Source organism: Cyrtonyx montezumae, unplaced genomic scaffold (assembly GCF_038088225.1).
Source record: "Cyrtonyx montezumae isolate F1298 unplaced genomic scaffold, pur_monq_1.0 scaffold_3, whole genome shotgun sequence".
Taxonomy (NCBI): Eukaryota; Metazoa; Chordata; class Aves; order Galliformes; family Odontophoridae; genus Cyrtonyx; species Cyrtonyx montezumae.
In genome coordinates this window covers 11,574,318-11,595,244 of record NW_027072034.1, presented here as the reverse complement: position 1 = coordinate 11,595,244, position 20,927 = coordinate 11,574,318, and the positions used below count along the sequence as shown (strand labels likewise).

The following is a 20,927-nucleotide window of genomic DNA, read 5'->3' as shown; positions in this document are numbered from 1 at the left end:
AGTATTAAGGTAAGTCAATAAGTCAACATACACAAGAAAAACAAGTGTAGCTCTGAGAAAAAGAAGGCTTCTGATGTCCACTTTTACCTTCTTGGTTCTCCTCTCTCATAATAAATATTAAAACAGTGCTCAACTTGAGGCAGCTTTCATACAGAATACACCACTTTCTGATTTCTTGTGTTTAACAGTCTCTAATACAATAGCATGATCCTCAACATGTCAAGTTAAAAAATACTTCATTGTTAAATTGGGACAGATCAGGACTGTCTATTCTTTTATTTCTTTCGTTCTAAGCATTTCAACAGATACTCCAAGTACCTGAAAAAGGCTGGAAGGTTTGATACTTTGCCTCTAAATTGCCAAATGCTTTAGCAGAATGCAATAAAGTTGTGCAGAACAGACCCAATAATCTCCAGACCAGAACAGTAGTAGCACTGTAGAGAAATCTCAGCCTGAAACGTACGTTGAGTAATCTCAGCCTACCTGTGTTAAGTTTTATTGCCTCCAAGAGCAGTAGCCTCTAGCCCAGATTTATTTGGTTTTAATTTGAAGCTACTTAGCAGAGGTATGGTGTTTTTTCTCATTCTGATTGTGGATGGTCTGCATTCATTATACAAAGATTTCTCCCTTACTACTCTAATTTTTGGTTTTATTCTACATTTTTTTCACATATCATATCTTTATCCTTTTGTTATAATAAATGTGTTTTAAGAAGTACACTAACTTTTGTGTACAAACTTGGTATATGAGAAGATGTGGTGGCAGGGTTATTTGATACTTTATGACTATGGAATCTATCCTTTACTACAATTCCTTTGACAATAATTGGGTAAATATAAAATCTTTAGACTTTCAAATCAGGAATTACATAAGTTTTGAAGTACCAAATGATTTAAGCAGAGTAAAGAAAAAGGCAGCTCATTGAGACAGTCAGTGTGCTTGTGCTCATGTCCTCTTTTCTGAGTAACTGAACATGCTCAGATTCATAAAGAACCATTCAGTCAAAAGTGTTGTCATTAACCTAGAATAAAAGGCCCAATGACCCAATTTAGATATCTTCACTTTCAAATGTGAGATCTTCTTTGGAGTCCTATAGTGGCACCTCAGTCATTTCTTTGATGATACAAAGTATTCAGACATTGCTTTTATTAGAATTGTTTGTTGAGGTGCTGTGTCAACTGGACAAGATTCTGTCCCTAATGTCTGTCTTACTCTTAACTTGGATATTTATAGGTTCTGCCAATAACTCACTGTTTGATTGTATAGTGGTTTCTACGCCTTGTTCTTCGGTTTTCACGTGAGCTGTATTTTGTAAGAGCAAATTTGCTGATGATACAGAGCTGGGAGGAATGGCTGACACATTGGAAGGCTGCGTGGCCATTCACTAATGACAGCCTGGAGAGTTGGGCAGTGAGGAGCCAGATGGAGTTTAACAAAAGCAAGTGTACAGTCTTGTACCTAGGGAGGAATAACCCCATGCACCAGTACAGGCTGGAGAATTGCCTGATGGAGGGGAGCTCTGCAGACTGGGACTTGGGTATTCTGTTGGCTGACAGCTTGGCCATGAGCCAGCAGTGTGCCCTGATGACCAAGAAGGTCAATGGCAATTTGGGATGCATTAAAAGGAATATGGCCAGCAGATCAAGGGAGGTGATTCTCCCCCTGTACTCTGCCCTTGTGAGACCTCACCTGGAGTATTGTGTCCAGTTCTGGGCTCCCTGGGCCAAAAAAGACAGGGATCTCCTGGAAAGAGTACAGTGGAAGGCTACAAAGTTTATAATGGGCTTGGAGCACTTGTAAAAAGAAGTCTCAGAGGGGATCTGATCCATGTCTATAAACATCTAAGGTATGGAAGGCAAAGGGAAGAGGCTAGATTCTTTTCAGCAGTGCATACCAATAGGACAAGGGGAAATGGCCACAAACTGAAGCATAGGAAGTTCTGCATAAATGTACATAAGAACTTCTTCACAGTGAGGGTGCACAGAGTGGTGGTGGAGTCTCCTTCTCTGGAGATGTTTAAGACCACCTGGATGCCTACCTGTGCAATCTGGTCTAGGGAGCTGCTTTGACAGGGCAGTTGGACTTGATGGTCTCTAGAGGTCCCTTCCAACCCCTACAGTTCTGTGATTTTGGGAAGTTACGTGATACTAAAATTGTTTTTTAGAACATTAGTGATGCTATAGTTCATTCTAAATTTATTTTCTTAATGGGAACAGTATTAGAGAGGTATCTAAAAAATGGAGATCGGGATGGAGCACATGCAGAACATTTGAGAACTATGAATTACTATGAAAGCAAAACTTTGTTTTCACTATTTACTAATATTTCCATTTTTTCCCATCATCTGCATGTATTTTATTTCCTACGTAAGAGTTCAGAATTTGATTTTTCACTTGTATTTGTAACTTTCTGCTTAAAAATTTTGTTAAGCATATGCATTTGTAGTACAATGTAGCTCCTGGGTTATATAAAAAAGATTTACTTTTTAGGAAGCAGGTCATGGGAACCGGGTCTGCTGTGTTCTCAGAGCTGACCCCATTAAGGGAATATCACTGGAACCTGGAGGGACTTAACTGAGACCTACTCCTGCTTCATCAGATCTAAGTCTGTTTAATAGGTTCAAAAGTATTAGATTCTGAAAGAGAGACTATCATCATGTAATTATGTGTATTATTTAAACCACAAACAGCACCACACCAGAATTTTTATTAACCCAGATTTCCTTAAATTCTTCAAAGTTCATTCTTGTAGCTCATCTAGTTAGGAAGATAGTTTCAGTCTAACTGAGGTGAAGATTTTGAAAGTACCTAGCAATTTTGATTTTGAAACGGTGTTCTGTAACTTGAAAATCATCTTCTTTTTCCAAAAATTTTGCTTATTTAAGCATATGTTTGTATTAATAACTGATGCCATTTATCTGTTCATGTAATTTTGAAAAATCTGCCATCTTTTAGTTATGCTATTAAAATCTTAATCACAGAAGCCAACTTTTTTGCAGCTCCTGGCATAACATCTTCTGTGTTGTTTCGTATTCCCACTTGATGTACACATAACCATAAATTAGAGAGATGTTGATTTACAACAAAGTGCTCTTAAATGGCCAAAGTAACATTTGTTCTTTTTTGAAGTGTATGCTCACTTGGGAATGAAATGCATATTTTTCTTACTTTGTACATCTAATTTCATGATTTTGGAATATTTACATAAAACCTGATGAAGATATTATCAAAGCACCAGTATATCTTCTTCTTGAATCACAACCTGTAACATATTAGTCCACAATAAATTGGTACTAAATGTAGATATGTAAATAAAAGTGATAATCTGCCATCCAGAACTGAAGTCTAAATGTAAAATCTTTTTGCATATAATCATTTTAATAACTCTGTAAGTGCTTAAGATCTGATATGCATTCCTACTCTTCAGCATCTTTGTGAAACACCATATGTCCACATTTATGCCCTCTGCTTTTGCCTAGGGGAGATGAATACAATCATGTGGACAGGGAAAACACAGTCAAGTAACTATGATCTTATTTTTTAATACTGAACAGGATTGAGACAGTAACCTGATCAACAGGAAAGCATTAGGTCACCATGTGGGTAGTTCTCTTCCCATGAGCATGGATATGTCATTGGTAATTTACCTACCCCTCACGAGGAACACTGAGAGGTGATGAGCTTAGTGCCTGTTAAATTATATGCACTAAGTAGATGAGAATCAAACTCTGATCAGCATACTTTTTGAACCTTGTGCTGGCAATGAATAATAACTTACACTGCAACTAAAATAAATATTGTAGAGGACAGTTGTAAGTGAGAAGGACGAACCTGTTTTTTCTTTATTTTTATAAGAATGGATAAATAGTGAATTTGCTCTCTTTCATAAAAGTGTTTGTTATGAGAAGCATAACTTCATTTCTTCTTCTGCTAATTTTTAGACGCTTTGTTTTTGTTTTCATTATCTTCTGGATTAATCTTTTAACCCTTATTCTACTTCAATAATTTTTTTACTAACAATTTTTCCACAAGGTAATCACTATATTAGAGTTCATCATTATAAACTGAAATGTGAATGTATGTAGATCACTCTGAAAGTAGTGCCTCCTATTTATTTCCATGGAAACTACAACAGATTCAAAGAGCATAATAACACTGTTTTAAAGAATAAATTTTCAGCTACTTATATATATAGAATCATAGAAGCATAGAATCATAGAATGGTCTGGGTTGAAGAGGACCTCAAAGACCATTGAGTTTCAAGCCTCCTGCCATGGGCAGTCGCGAGCCACTAGACCAGGCTGCCCAGAGCCACATCCAGCCTTGTCTTGAATGCCTCCAGGAATGGGGCATTCTCTGGGCAACCTGTTCAGTGCATCATTACCCTCTGAATGAAAAACTTCCTCTTAATATCTAACCTAAATCTCTCCTTTTGTAGTTTAAAACCATTCCTCCTTGTCCTATCACCATCGACCCATATAAACAATTGATCCCCTCCTGTTTATATGCTCCCTTCAAGTACTGAAAGGCACAGTGAGGTCTCCCTGGAGCCTTCTCTGAACTAAATAAGCCCCATTCCCTCAAGCTTTCCTCACAGGAGAGGTGCTCCAGCTCTCTGATTATTTTAGTGATCCTTTCTGGACCCATTCCAAGAGCTCTGTGTCTTTCTTGTACTGGGGGCCCCAGGCCTGAACACAGTACTGCAGAAGGGGCCTCACAAGAGCTGAGTAGAGGGGGACAGTCACCTCTGTCTCTCTGCTGGCTAACCCTTTTTTAAGCAAGCATTCACTGCTGACTCATGTCCAGCTTCTTGTCCACCATGACCCCCAATCCTTCTCTGCAGGGTTGCTCTCCAGCAGTTTTCCCAGTCTGCATAAATACCTGGGAATGCCCCGGCCCAAGTGCAACACGTAGAGCGTCATTAGATTCCAACTGGCCCACTTCTCCATCCTGTCCAGGTCCCTCTGGATGGCTTTCCTTCCCTCCAGTGTATCAACTGTGCCACTCAGCTTGGTATTGTCTACAGGCTTGCTGAGGGTGCATTCAAGTCCATTGTCTTATGTCACTGATGAAGATGTTGAAGAGCTCCAGTCCCAAGATTGACCCTTGGGGGACACCACTCATGACCAGCCTCTGACCAGACACAGGAGCATTGATCACAACCCTTTGGCAGTGACCAGCCAACCAGTTCTTAATCCATCAAAAAGTCCATCTTTCAAATCCATACCTGTCCAATTCAGAGAGAAGGTTATGGTGAGGTACCATGTCAAAGGCTTTGCAGAAGTCCAGGTGAAGTCACAAGTCACATCCTTTGCCAAGTTCAGCTCCATCTGTGCCTTGGCTTCCCTCATCTTATCTCTGCACATGGGGACGACATCCCTGTATTCTTCCCAAGCTATATGATGCTGCTTCCACATCCTGTACATCTCTTTCTTTTCCCTCAGTTTAAGCTGCAAGTTCTTGCTCAGCCACAATCTGCCCCAACTGTGCCCCGCTGTCTCTGTCATCACTGCTGAAATTCACCACCCACCACCTCATTGTGCTCACATCCACATGTTTGGTCTCCATACACATTCAGTACGTGTCAGTGAATGTCAGTGGGTGCCATTATTTCCACATGGAGGAATTCACTGATACAACTTTGCTCCATATGTACTTCCATGTTAGATGCTATTTTGTCAGATTGCCCCTCTGTTGCCGTCTGTCATGCAGCAACAAAATGTAATGGAACACAGGTGGGAAATTTCAGTCTGTACTGCTGTACTACCAACATCCACCTCTGCTGTTGTGGGCCAACATCATTAAATAAGAGGCATTATTTTTGGAATATCCCTTGTAGATTTGAAACTACAGTATAAGATGTATATAAGTCTAAACTTTGAAAGTTAGGTGACCTAAGACAAATTTCTTCTCTGAAAAGTATTAATTCAAAGTAACCTTATCTAATTAACAGGAAAAAAAAATAAGTCTTCGTGTCTCTATCTTATAAATCTCCTCGTTCACTGGATAGAAGAACTGGCTGTTACAATAGAGATGACTTGCAGGCCTTTCCTTCCAGTTTACTGAGTTCAATTAGTGTTGTTATCTTTACATTCAGAAAACTTCAAATATCTTTCTGTTACTGGGTAATGGTTCATTTCTTCATAATAAGAAGGTGGAATAAAGCTAAGATAATGTATTAACCTAATATTTTATTCTGCGGTGTTCAGAAGAAGGGACAAAGGCAAAATTGAAAGTGACGCTTTAGATAGCAACACTTCAGATTTGGCAATGAACTCTGATAAAATCTTTAAAAATATATTTTGGAAGAGTATTGTGCCCTTTCAAACATGAGACAAAAACTAGATGTCTTTTTGGAATGGAATGTTTAGATATATGACTTGGATAAATAAGAGAAGGGCAACAACAAGCAAGGAATAGCAGATTGTGACAGCACTGAATCGCAGTGTGACTGCTGTGACCTGGGGATGCTTGAGACATTCCAGCTTTCATAACTTGCCCAGGATTTCCAAGGTTCAGCTTGTTAGCAGTTGCACTGCATCAGTTTATTTTTCAGTCAGCAGAAAGATATATGAAAATATAAAGCTCATGCCTCATATTAATAAGCAACTTGAGATAATTCTACTTTGCAATACAAAAAAGCCAGAATCCAAAGTTGCACTTTAGCAGTACAACTTATCAAAGAAAGCAAGAATGAAGTGAGAAATTAAAAAGTAGCTAAAAAAGTGACCAGCAATATGACAGATCTCCACTGCATACTAAATACATGAAAATAAGTTTTTCTATATGTATATCACAGTACTGGTTGCTTTACACTTGTTTATGAGTCTGTATCTTCTTGTGATCCAAAACCAGACATTGACTATTGAATTATTTAACCAGGATAGCACCTGACAGACTTTTTAAGAAATATCTCTTCAGGCTATGAAGATGATCAAAGGGCTCGAGCACCTCTGTGCAGACAGGTTGAGGGAGTTGGGTTCATTCAGCCTGGTGAAGAAACAACGCCAAGGAGACCTCACTGTGGCCTTCTAGTACTTGAGGGGAGCTTACAAGCAGGAGGGAGGCTGACTCTTTATATGGTCTGATAGTGACAGAACAGGGGGGAATGGCTTTAAACTAAAAGTGGAAGGAAGGAAGATCTGGGTTAGACATTAGGAAGAAACTTCTTACTCAGAGGGCAGTGAGGCACTTGCACATGCTGTCCAGAGAATCCATTGATGCCCCACTCCATTAGGTGCACAAGACCAGATTGTATGGGTCTCTGGCAGCCTGATCTAGTGGATGACAACACTGCCTATGGCAAAGGGGTTGGAACTAGTTGATCTTCAAGGTTCCTTCCAATAGAAGCCATTTTATTGTAAGATTCTATGAAATTTGATGTCATATATATATATATATATATATATATATATGTAGAATGCTTCACTAGTAGTAACGTAAATATAGTAAATACTCTAGAATAAATTTACTAATTTTTATTAGCTCCTGAAATGTCTAACTTTAGATTTATTGACCGAGAAAACAAATATAAAAACTATTTCTTTTTTTTTTCATGACACAGACAATAGTATACCTTAAAATTGTATTGATGAACTTCTGCATAACAGAGGAAATTTCTGAAAGAGTCAGAATCACAATCACTTTCTTTTATTATTTTGAGTAAATATAAATACATATGTGAACACATCTATGCACAATTTGTTCATTTAGTGTAAGAAAACCTTAGGTCAAAGCATATCTGAATATGTCTGAATATCTTATTTATTATGGCTTAATCAGCTTTGTATTGGAGGACAGTGTCTCATTGTAATTATTAATTATATCTATGTAATAAAAATTATTTATTTGAGTTTTAAAACAGATTGCATTATTCTGAACTTAGAGAATGATTTCTGGCATGTGGTTTGAAGCTAAAAACATCCATATGCTCACATGAATAAGTAGCTACAGATAGCAAACGATAAAGGGAAGGTGGTACAATTTTTTTTGTTTGTCAATTTGCATATGTGTAACAGGGAACTATGTATGGGATGGAAGATTAATTTGATGCAAAATAGCCATGAGGTACAATGAATGGGATTCATTTTGCTGTCTTCCATGACACTACTTACTGGACCTGTTTAGATTGCTACTTTAGAGTGAGGTGAGTTGTACCTTGGAGGTGTATGAGTTAAAAATAAGCCTAGAGTGGCTAGCTCAGGATTAGACATTTGCACTGCAGACAACTGCATTTAGTCAGATGAATTTCATTCTTGGTGTTTGGCTGGATGTACAGTTTGAATTGAATATAAGGAATGAATTCATACTGCTGCTTCTTAAACTTGAATGGTTGCTTTACAAATAAGAGTAGATGCTTAAAAAAAAAAAAAGAGGAAAAAAAAGAAGCAAATTTCTGTCCAATCTGCCAATACGCAAGGGATACATAATTCAGTTTGAAAAGGCTTTTTGCTTTATACTGTGTTTGCATATGAGCACTGAATATTTTGATTTTTTTAAATCAAAAATATGTACTTTCCAGTGCAAAATATAATTTGTAAATTAATTGGAAAATATGCACTCAAAAAAGAAGAAGGTACATCCATATAATTAATAAATAAATAAATGAATAAGTCAATATGTCCCAATTGTGAAACTTAGTGGCTGGCTAGATCACTATTCCTTATGCTTGATTTCAATGGATTTAGTTGAAGTACTGCTGAGCAGTTTCTTGGGAGTCTTCTGTTTTTATTTCATGACAGTTAACTTCTGCTGACATTCCCTGTAATCATACAGTAAACACACAGTCCTTTTTTTCTATTAATTTCTATCTAGATTTTGTGTTGTCATTTATCAGTATTATGATAGGAATAATAATCAGATATGAGGTAAAATCTATGAAAAATTGCAGATGAAAAAGCAAAATGGAAATATAATTATCTTAAATTAGTCCACAAGACAAAGTCCAAGATATTTAAATATAGAAAGAAAATGCTACTACCAGTTATGGTTTTTTTTTAAGGAAATAGATCCAGTATTTAAAAAATTTGTATAGTTAATGACAATGGTAAACATTTAAAATTGTGATTTTTGACTGAGAGATTAGAAGTATGGTGGTAAGAAACAGATGAGAAACAGCATTTGCATCAGTGGAGCAAGGTCTTTAACGAGCTGGTGATGTTATACAAGTAAGGAAATGGAAAATAAACATTTATAGCATTCAGTTCATTAACATCAATTTTATTAGTGACTGTTGAAGTCAGGAAATATTTATTATCCCAGGTCATTTTCTAATTTCTGGAATAAACACTGATTTGTTGTCTTCTAGAAGGCTGAATCCTAAGGAAAGATGAAACTATAAAAGCAAGATCTCCCCCTTTTCAGGGAATACAAAAAATACCCAAGGAATTAATTTCTTTCACTCTAACTAATACAGTGTCAAATAAGTATGTCATTTCGCAAGAAAGCCATTCCTTGAATGCTTCTCACTTGAGTTCAAAATAGGTCAATACGTAACTGAAGAATAAGAAGTCTTTGGTTTGGTCGTTTTGAAGGAGACTCTCATAATCTTACCAGAAAAATAGACTGGAAGCCAGGTTCCTTCACAAAGAAGTTCAAAATGTTATCAACTCTTCTAATAAAGAGGATGTTCTGTTTATTTGTTATTTTTGAAAATATTTTAATAAGTTGAAAATTACCAATATAATAAACAATTTTTGTCATGATCCCCCAATAGGAAGTCATCCAAACTATTGAAAAGTATGACACTAAGCAATTTTAACTCCTGCACTTTAATGGCCTAAAGTGTAAACATTCCTAAATAAGTTTATTCATCACTGAAGAGCTCAATAGTTTTAATAGTGATGTAAATCTTTAGATATTCTTAGTTGCATGTCTACTACTTGGTCCATGCCTAAAATTGAAGGAGTAAGGCTCAAGAGATGAGTCGTACTAGAAAGCAGGAGAAAACTGGAACAGAAAGTACCTTTAGGTGTCTTTAGGAGGGGAATATGCAGAAGATTAAGTCTGTGCATGCAAAAGTTGTTGATTTTTGAAAGTTTGTATAAATTTTGAATAAATTTTGTCAGAATGATTCTGGAATGGGGATAGCAAAGAATAAAAGCATGTTTGAGGGATGACTGAGGTGATGAGATCCTATAGTATACACTTCCTTGTTTATCTTCTTAAGAGCAGACGGATTAACCCCAAGATTTCCCAAAGTGTATAATCTTGTGTAGTGTTATAGACACCAACAACTGAACACCATCAAGTTTACCTGATGGTAGGTTTTTGAGAAAAACTTCTGGTAATGATGCATTTAAAAAATAAATGAAAATTTGAGAGGAAGGAAAGGACATATATTATATGGGGAAGGAAGTATTTCCGGTTTTCTGGATGCCATTACTGATATATTTAGATTAATCTGAATAAGAGGTTAATTAAAAGGAATTTGTAGTATGGTCTTTGAATCTTATAATATGAGATTTTATAGTATTGTCTTGGCAGCTTATAGTATGGGATCTTACAGCATCGTCTTTGCTTCTACACAAAAAACTCTTCAAAAAATGTAGAGGAATGTTAAGTATAGTGCTAGACATCTGTATTTTACTTGGAGAAGCTGAGACGGTATTATGTTGTGGGTAATGTGGTATTCTTGAAAAAAATTGGTGGGGTTTCTAATTCTGGAGATGACTGTTAAAATCTATTACAATCTCTGTCCTTTGTAAGTAAAAAAAATCCCAGTGTCACAAGAGCAATTCTGCTAATTATAAAGTGGACTAATACTGAAGATCTGTGATTTGTAATGTCAGTGGAGTAAGAGTACTGGAGAGGACACTGCAGTCCTTACAGGGAAGCTTTGTGTATGCTCTGAGAATTTTTAAAAGTGTTAAACATCAGATTCTTAAAAACACATCATTCATGTTTTGTATCATGTATTGTAAAGAGCACTGAACTAAAGACCTCTCCAGATTTGTCCCTTAAGAGTCTGTATTCTTAGTATGTCTTGCAGTTCTGACGCATTATTGAAAGCCTTCTCTATTTGAAAGAGCTGACTCCATATCTCAAATTACAACATATGCCCCAAGTTGCCACTGCTTTTTCTCATGAGTACATGTAGAAAAAAATATGGAAGTAAAATAAAGGAGGAAAACAATATGGCTAGTGAGGGTTGTGTTTTACAAGTCATAAATAATTCTGCGTATCTTGTTTTCTAGTAAATATTGTTAATTGTGTTTTGAAAGCTGCTCATCAGCTGGTATGTACAACCATAATGCTTCTGATATTTTGCTGCCACTCCAGAAGATGACAGATCTTTTGTAGATCATGTGTGCCTGGCTTGGACATCTCAAAATCCTTTGATGTTTGAAACAGAACTCAGTGTCTGGCTACATTGACTTCATTGTATCTCATTTGATTGAGACACCCCTTCATTCAAAGTATAGGTGTCTCTGAAGTTTCATATTTATTTAATGTCTCAAAACGGCATTTCAGTGCCAACATGCAGATGTGACTGTTTCAAGCTGAACACTGGACCAGTTTCTTCTTATTTGTAAATTTTGGCAAAATATATGAAATAAAACCATTCAGTTGTTTGTTTGTACTGATTGGTTTTGTTTGCTGGGAGTCAAGTAGCATAATTCTATTGTCAGGATTCTAACATAGCAATTCTTGTTCTTCTTTGGTGTCTCATGCACACTTAGTTATACAAAACTGACATTTTGCAGAAGTTATGAAAAAAGTTCTTATCATCTGAGTTATTTAGTGAAAACACTTTTACACATTTCCTTTCTTGAGGAACTTTAATATGAAGCCACTGCAAATGTAAAATTAGTATTTTTCCTCAAGTAGAATCCATATTGTATACACAAAATCTGTAGTAATTGAGAATGCACATACTGATATTCCAGCACCATTAGTTTATCACTCTGACTTTTTAGAGCTACAGAGTATTTCAATATCTTATTAGCAGAATTTCCATTTCTTATTGCACCTAGTTTTGATAAAGACGAAAAATTGGTATAGTCCATATTATTGATTGTGGAATTATGAAGCAAGAATATAAAAATGAGTTAAGTTATTCAATTAATACATTCTGCATAGTTTAATCCCCCCCCCTTTTTTTTTTAGTTAAATGGCTTTTTACAAACCAATTGATGTAGCCAGTGTATTTAGTTTTCTCATAGAGTATGTCTGCTATGTGAATAAAACTCATTATCTGTTTTGTTTGCACAATAATTATATTTTGTTGTTCTGTAAATTTCTTTTGCTCTCTCCATCTCATAATGCGTGCTGTAAAAGCACACATAAATAAATAGGATAAACAAATTAAGCTGTTTAAATAAATTAATTTACTGTGCAGCTCTGTATTCAAATCTTACATGCTTACTGGATTTCATTTTAATGAAACCCTTCTAAGAACAATGCACTGTAAGCCAAACAGTGAAATTATATATTAAATTAATGATTAAATATACTGTGTTCCAATTTATACCAAATCTGTACTCTGTGCGTGCTTAAATCCTCCTAAATCTAAAGAAATAAATCTTCTACATTTGGAAAACATCTGTGTTATAATCCTCCTCTTGAATACCCAGTTCACGGATATATAAACACAATCAAAGTCAAAATAAGCCTAGAACTATGATGCAGTTAAACTATCTTAATCAATTATTATTACTTAAAACCTGAGACTATTAACTACTTAAACATTTTGAAGCATTGTTCTGAAAGGTCTGTTCTCACTCTATTAATAGACCTGTTGAATCCCTTTTCAAATTTAGCAAACATTTATTCTAAAGCTTACCTGAAGCAAACCTATTGATTACTGTAAATACTTGTGCTGCTAAGTGTCATAGGAATGCATTCAACAAACTACATATTCATCTTACTATTGTACATGAAGAATAATTAGTGTTGCAAAATCAATTTACAGTGTGAGGAGCATGATGCTCTTTTCAGAAAAACACTTTAAAGGCATTTGTAACTGGAACTTTTAATGCATGTTATTAAACATACAAAGTGCGTTATTTTGCTACTGAAAGATTTTAGTGAGTTGAATGAATACTTTTTTCCTTCATTTATTTCTTTAGAAGTCAGAATTTCTACTTAAAAATTACCTGTTTTTATAATTACTTGACCAAACCAACTTAAGTCACAACTCTTATCAAACTGCAAGGAAAGACAGATTTTTCTGGAAAGGATTGTTCTGCACTATTGTTCATTATTTCATTCAAAGTTCTGTGTATTAAATATTGGATAAATCACTCTGGTGCATATTGATAGTTTTCTCAAACGCAAAAAGTGCAGTCCAAACCATCACAGTACTCCTGCTGTGACTTTCAAAATCAAAGGACATTTTGAAGTGTGTTGTAGCTCCTCCCAACTATCATGCCATGCTTCCCTCTGGATAGAAGAATGCTGGTGGGTGTTTTTCTCACATTTTGAAGAATTGATAAGGCCAGAGGTGCAAAACACTTAGAATAAGTATGGTTCGTTCCTGGTTTGCGTTCCAACGTTGGAAAACACTCAGACTCTGGTCTAGTTTTCTTTATGATCCATAGTGGTTCTTTAAAATCTCTTTTCTCGAGAAACTCCTTTAATACTAAGTTGGGGAATAAAATTAATCGTGAGTTAAAGCAGCAGTGTCTGGTCTTTATTTATTTAGTAAAGTACATCATTTCATATCCCGTAAGACTAATGTCTGTAGGCTAGTAAACAAAATGTATGTTTCCAATTCAACAGCACGCTGATTTAAGTGACTAAAATAAAATCCAAAAGCAAAGCAAAACCTTTATTTTTATAAGTAGCCCAGAAGGAAATTTAAAATCCTGACAGGATGAGCAGCTCTCATGTTGCAAACTAACGTGAGTTTAGAGTCCTAAAACAGTGAAGTTTCCTTTGAGAATACTGTGCAAAGCCTGGACGCTTCAGTGGAAGAGAAAAATAGGTTTTGATTTAGGAGGGGTGTACAGTTTAGGGAAATGATCCTTGGAAGCTATGTTTTAACGTGCCCTTTTTTAAACTTATTTTTCATGGGGTATAGGAACGTGTTCCAGACAGCCCTTCTCCTGCTCCTTCTCTTGAAGAGGGCCGAAGACCTGGCAGTCACCCATCCTCTCATCGAAGCAGCAGTGTGTCCAGCTCTCCTGCACGGACTGAGAGCTCTTCAGACAGAATCCGTAGGTCACATTATTCTCCTTGTTACCACTTTAAATTTGATTAGGTGCAGCTGTTTTTTCTAATCAAAATGCCCTCATCTTAAATAGATCTCACAGGTATCATGTTCAGAAGTTCATCTGCAATAACTATTTCCCAATGTCATGTTCCCCAGTTTGCAGTATCCTAATACCTGACACTACATTACCAGGTACTGATATAAACTGCCATCATGTCATATTAAACATAAAGATACAAGATATGAATTGCACAATTACAGCCAGGAAGCAAATCACTATATTAGTTTTTAGAACTGAACGTATAGTTGTAAGCCTATTTGGTTGAGTTTTATTTAATTTGGTTACTCTAGTTTGATTTCTGAATTGAATCTGACTTCATAAGATGCATTTTACATCATAGATTACTTGGAAAAAAAAAGAAGAATTAATTTAAATCAATTAAATATATGTGTACTTTATAAATTGTTAAGATGTAAAAACTTGTAGTGGTGAGAAATTATAGTGAGTGTTATCATCTCCTAGCTCGCATGGGGTGGAGTGAATTTAAACCATAATGTCTCAGTACAGTACCATTTTTATCAAGGCCCTGTGTACAAGATGTAAATTATGTGACAGAAACATTGAGCTCTATACTATTCCAGGTTAGAATCTGAGGTTTAAAATGCCCATTATTTTAATGGATATTAAATTTATATTGCACTTATCCATTTCCTTTATTATTGCTCAACTGCAGATTTTTATGCTTTTAAAGCATCTTTCCACAGTGGAATTTTTCAGCAGGTAGAACTAAAGGATTTAGCATATAAAATGAAGGCTACAAAATAGCTATGAAGTACACAGTCATATTGATTAGATGCAAACATGAGTTTTCTAGACTTTTTCCATTCAAACTCTGCAGACAGGAAGCTAGTTCTTCACTGAATTCCAGATGAAAGATCTGTCATTACTATGTGATGAAAAATGAGTTACCAAAAAAATAAATGAGGCCTGACCGTGACAAGCAGAGAATTCTGTTTTCTTATCACTTAGATAATTGAGAGTACAGATTAGACTAGTATCCCATATTCTGTGATCTGTGTTTCCCTGTTTTGTTTTATGAATTTGTAAGTAAAATACACACACACGCACACACACATATATATATTTTGAGTTGTATATTTATTGCAACTAAAAATGCCTTTTTTAAAATAGAAAAAATAAACATTAAGATTGCTATTGTTTACTAAGGGATTACACTTTATCTCTTCTTTTAAAGAATTGGCTTTCTCCTTTAGTTTTATCTGCTTTTACCTATCAGCAGACAAGAGTGGAATTTGTGCCCATTGTTTCTTCCATAACAAAGTTATTGGATCACTTCAGTAACTTACTGAGAAAACAGTCTTTTTCTTTCCTATCTGATTTGTTGTCCTCACAGCTGATCCTTAAGTACATCTGCTTTTGTGCTACCAGCAAGAGTAAGATGACTACTATACAGAAATATGAGTTACCAACGAAAAGAGACTGTATTGAAAATGGACTAAGTCCATTGCGAATACAATTTTTTGAGGATGTAACTTAGGGATATAGTCTACCTTCTGGGCGTTTCTGGGTTTGTGAACTCTGGAAACAGCTTTTCTAGCTGTCTGATTTGCAAATCTGATGTTGCACAATATATTACTGAAAAACAGTAATTTCTTACCTGGATGATGTTTAATTTAGATAACACGTAACACAGCTTTAATACACGTAACTGAAAATGCCCCAAGAAAGAGATGTCTCCCTTAGAATCTTCTGTCCTTTTCCAGACTGTTTCGTTTGGGGTTTCAGTTCTTAAATTAACAAGAAAATATCCAACTGAGTCGAGAAATACTGAATTCTTCTTTCTAAAATGATTTTAAAAAGGTATAACAAGAAGAAATAGTTGACTGTCTATATACTGATTGCACTAATTGAGTAACCTTATGATTACTAGAATAGTTGTATAATTAAAAGGAAGAATGTGTTAAGTGACGAAAAAAATGTATTGTTAATGTAACAATTGATTTCATTTCTGCGTGTCCTTGTGTCTAGCAGCTGTCCATCAGAATGGGCTATCTATGAACCAAATGCTGATGGGTTTGTCGCCTAATGTCCTTCCTGGGCCTAAAGAAGGTGATCTGGCTGGTCATGACATGGGACACGAGTCAAAAAGAATACACATTGAAAAAGGTAATATAAATATTAGAACTTTATTATTTCACTGTAAAATTTGTTTGGTTTTTTTTTCAGTAGCTAAGTAATAATTGTGATTTATTTTATACTTTGATTGTTGTTGATGTTTCAGAAATTTAGTTTTAACAGAATGATAGCTTTTTGGATTCTTCTTTTTTGTGGTCCTTGACATTAATGAACAATATTCATACGAGGTGGGAATTTCACATATCTTACAAAGAGGGATCAGTGAAAAACAGTTTTATATTACTGTTGTGTCTCTGGCCCTTGTACAGTACTGTTTAGGTATTAAGTTTCTGTCTCCATCCAGTTGACTTTAATGACCTACTTCCCAAAGGAACTGAGCACCGTGAAAATTAGTCCGTGTGTGCAAAAAGAAAAAAGGCTAATACCAAGTCATTAAATTAGGGAATTGCATAAAATGAGGCTGGTACACATTATATAATGGGATTTAAATTTAATTGAGTATATGACCAAAGTGTTTGATCTAGGTGAATAGTCCACATGCACTTACACTGATTATGACAACATTTAATCTCTATTGGTATTCAAAGTTATGATCCTGTGCAGGGTTGTTACAGGAGATTTTGGAGGAGTAGTTGAAATGTAAAAGGTATATTTGATGCATTACATTTGCTAAATAGGTATGAATTTTAAATACTGTTTATGGAAAAGGACTTTTTTGTTGAAGGGGATGTTAGAAATAAGAAAAATCAGGTGAAAAAATATTACGGGGCTCATCAGAAAAAAACATACCAAACACTTATTTGAGAACAATGAGAGAAAAAAAAGATAAAGTATGAGGACCATGTATTGAAACAGCTAGAGAAACTCTGTTCAGTGACAAAGATTTCAAAATATGACATTTTGTGTCATATTTTACATTTTATCAGCTGTAAGATGATACTTTGCCATGTGCTTGAACAGTGAAATATGAAAAAAATTAAAATTTAGACACTTCTCTGGACAAGTGGCATATTTAATAGAATTACCCCCCCAAAATTAATGGAAACACTTCTTTCATATAAACCATTTAGTTTGGTTCATTGAACACACAACCTGTTTTAGCTTACACTATGCCCTCACTCAGCCCCTACGAATTGTATCCCTGCTGTGAAATATGATGTGATCAAATAGGTTTGTTCTGAATTTCCATAAATGACTTTTTTCAGCCTTTGAAGTTACTCAAGTATAATCAGACTGGTAAATCTAACAAAAAGAAATATATGCTAAGAATTTCTACTGTTTTTTTACATCATTCATTTTTTAAAATATGGCTTTGTATAAACAAAGTAGTAGTATTGTAAATATCCAGTCTGTCACCAGTTCACATTCTTTGCAAGATCTGTTCTCAGCAAAACTTCTGAGAGTGCTGAGAAAACAGTTTTTTTTCTCCTTGTTTAGGTCAACTCTTCTTTTTATTTTTATTTTTTTGTTGGTTTGTATTGTTTTGGTTTTTGTTTTTCTCTTCTGTTCCAGCCCATCAAATGAATAGTAAATATTTATGGGCCGTCTAGATTGATAGGGTATACTAAATTAAAAATTGCTTTCTGTCATGACTACATTTATCAGGTTTTTCATACCAATCCTGTAACTTTAATACTGATCCAATCTGTATTAAAACAAGTGATTTAATTTATAGATGTTTGTGGAGATAGTAATTATCTACTTCTGTCACTGTGAGCTTGCAATCTGATTTCCTAACTGTGCTCACCACTGCAAATGAGTTAGAATGCAATCATATTAAAAAGTACTAACAAACATGGGTAGCTGATAGTACTCTTAAAGTTGAAGGCATTACCCTGGTAAACTGCTTCAAAAGAAAAAAGAAATCAGGTAAAAACAGATATTCTGAATAAGTATCACAAACACTTAAACATTATTTTATTTTCTTTGGAAAAATTGTTGGCACAAATCTATCACCTGCAACTACAAAATGGTTTTTAATTGAGCCTGTGAGAGCCAGGGAAATTCTGCTTGGTAGAAAGGCACTGCCTTTTCTCTGCTTGTACCTTCCTCCATTAAAAAAATGAAAATAGTCAAAATGTCTGAAGTGTTTAGAGCTTAAGGAAAAATTATTTACTGTCAACAGCGAATTTTAAAAGGAGGAAAAAAATTATAACAGAGACAGCTCATCCACAGACCAGATTTTAAAATGTCTTGGTGTAAGACAGATAGTCTAATCATCTTTCTCATCACATCTATGAGTAGTGCGAAGAAGAAGAGAGTGCTATACATTTTTTAAGGATTATATGTATTTCTGTTTAAAATTCTTCCAGATTTATTCCCAGTAGCAGGAATTAGTTTGTTTTTTGTTTTAGATAGCAGTGAATTTCTTTTGAAGTTTTCTTTCTTTTTAATTTGCTTTTTGACTTCAAACTATGTTCTCAAATTCTAGTGTGGACAGCACTGAGCAACCTCAGCTTCCATTGCAAACAGTTTTTCACTATCCCCTAAGAATGAAGTTAGATTCTTTCGGTCTCATTCACTGCCAATATGTCAGTGTTTGTTGCAGAAAATTAGGAATAGTTTCTGTTCCCAAAGACCCTGTGTAAATTGTGGGTGTTGGGAATATCTTCCAGATATGATTCCAAATGCATAACTTGCCCATTTATCTTCATGGTGGGACAAAACTCAGCCTAAAAATATGAAGTTCCACTCACTCTCTGAGTTCCATGAGAAGAAAGGTTAGATTTGTTGAGTTGTGTTGTGTTTCACCCAGTTTCCCAGTCTGAACTATGGAGGGCATGCAGGAGATGTTGCAGAGTGCTTCTGCCTCACAATTCATGTGGAATTCAGGATGTTACTACCATTATATCTAAAATAATAACTCTAGATTTCCAGTACTCTTTTTTTCTTCATTAAAGGACGGCAGATTTTTGAATTCCACTGTAATCAAGGTGAAGAATGTACACAATATTAGTTCAAGTACTTGACTGCCATCATCAAAACCGAATATTTCATCTTGTAGCCTATGATTGTTATAGGTTATAAAATTATTAGAGTTAAAAAGGACTTGTGAAACAGAAGAATTAATTCAATTTATTACCTTAAAATGAAGAGACTGAATCTTTTCAGGTACAGTAAAGTATCTATGAACCTAATAGTTTGCTCTGGATAGTCCCTAAATTTCTATTGAGGTGTACTGTATTACTTAGCATTTAGGTAGGTTTTTGTTATTAAGAATGAAAGTGCAAAACTCCTGCTTGGGTTCGATCTCAGGTCCTGCAGATCTCCACAGGTGAAGCTTTGAGAAGAGTAGTTTTCCAGGGGCTGAGATCTTGTCAAGCTTTTTAGTGATTTTGTGTATAAAGTCTCAAAAAAGCATTGGAAGGAGAAACTAGCAGCAAAAGTAAGCTTAAGATGACTTAATTCTGGTCTTTTTCTTGCTCATTGGTCTGAAGTCTTTCAGTAAAAGAGTTGAAAATAATCAGTGGCTTGAAAGTTAACATCTCATCCCTGACCTCTTTAAGATCAGAAGCACAGATCCTAATTTCTTGTGGACAGAAAGGAGAATTGAAGTTGTGACAGATGTCCTAGGCAATATCCCTAATCATTGTGTGTTGTGTGAAAAAGAGAAGTATATTCCTTTTCCCTTCCAACCCTAGACTCTGGTCTTACTGCATTTGAAAGGTGGAATTTATAGCTTGGTCCATTTCACAGGGTTTCTCTATTTGCTATGTTCATATAGCTGCACAATATTTCATATTGGCTTAGGCAGACTACAGTTTCACTTGTTAACAGATACCACTTTGAAATACCTGGCTTGGGTGCTGTTAAGGGAAATAGGAGGCAGTGACTGCTTATATCCCCCCACCCCCACCCCCCAACAGATAACTATCCAGCAATTCCTACTCTATGCAATATGTAGGATTTTAGACTCCATCCTCACTTTAGCCCAAGATACCTTTCTGGGGGACAAGCACCTAAAAGTTACTTGATTTAACACCAAATTTAGATGTCTAAGTCTTTTATTGAATCTAGCCCTAGGGCATCAGATTAGAATTTTCTGTCTGCATCAATTTATATTTTTTTAGATTGACACCAACAGCAAATGAAGCCTGAATGTCATGCTTACATTTTAAATTGAATATGTTATTTGAGGTTCTATGGGAAGGACACTCTCTTTTTGAAAATGTGCGTGCTGTTTTCTGTAACAAAATATAAAATATTCACTATGTTCATAAAAGGTGCTTAATTCTTTCTTACCAAAAACTTTTTACCTTTGATACAGAGGGAACTTTCTTAAGTAATTTTCAGGTAATCAATAGCAGCGTCTTTTTTACTACTATGACAGCAAAAAAAAAAGGGTATGATTTTACTAGATCTACACATTAAAAAGTCTCAGTGTTTATTTCTGGATTTATTTTCTGTCCCTCCTTAGAGATATGAGCTATCTTAGGTCACTGGCTACTAACTTATAAAACAAAATATTCAAATTCCAAGCTATCCTTAGTGTGAATCAGAAAATAATTTAAGTATTTTAAAGTTGCAATTAGAATTGTATTTTAACAGTCAAGCATCAAAAAGGAACTAATGATAAATATGTCATCCTGTATATAGATATTCATTCTGTATTTTG

The 20,927-nt window shown here is 35.2% G+C and overlaps 1 protein-coding gene across 6 annotated transcripts in view; it reads left to right on the top strand.

The window, feature by feature from the left end:
- The window catches only part of DACH1 (dachshund family transcription factor 1), a 347,790-nt gene that overhangs the window by 231,920 nt on the left and 94,943 nt on the right, over positions 1–20,927 (top strand). For 3 of the 6 annotated variants that reach the window (XM_065744032.1, XM_065744033.1, XM_065744029.1), the window contains 2 exons: positions 14,023–14,158; positions 16,208–16,342. In XM_065744032.1, the coding sequence (XP_065600104.1) occupies positions 14,023–14,158; positions 16,208–16,342 (271 nt within the window). Of the gene's footprint in view, positions 1–14,022; positions 14,159–16,204; positions 16,343–20,927 lie in introns of all 6 variants that reach the window. The other 3 variants (XM_065744031.1, XM_065744027.1, XM_065744030.1) reach the window with 1 other exon arrangement.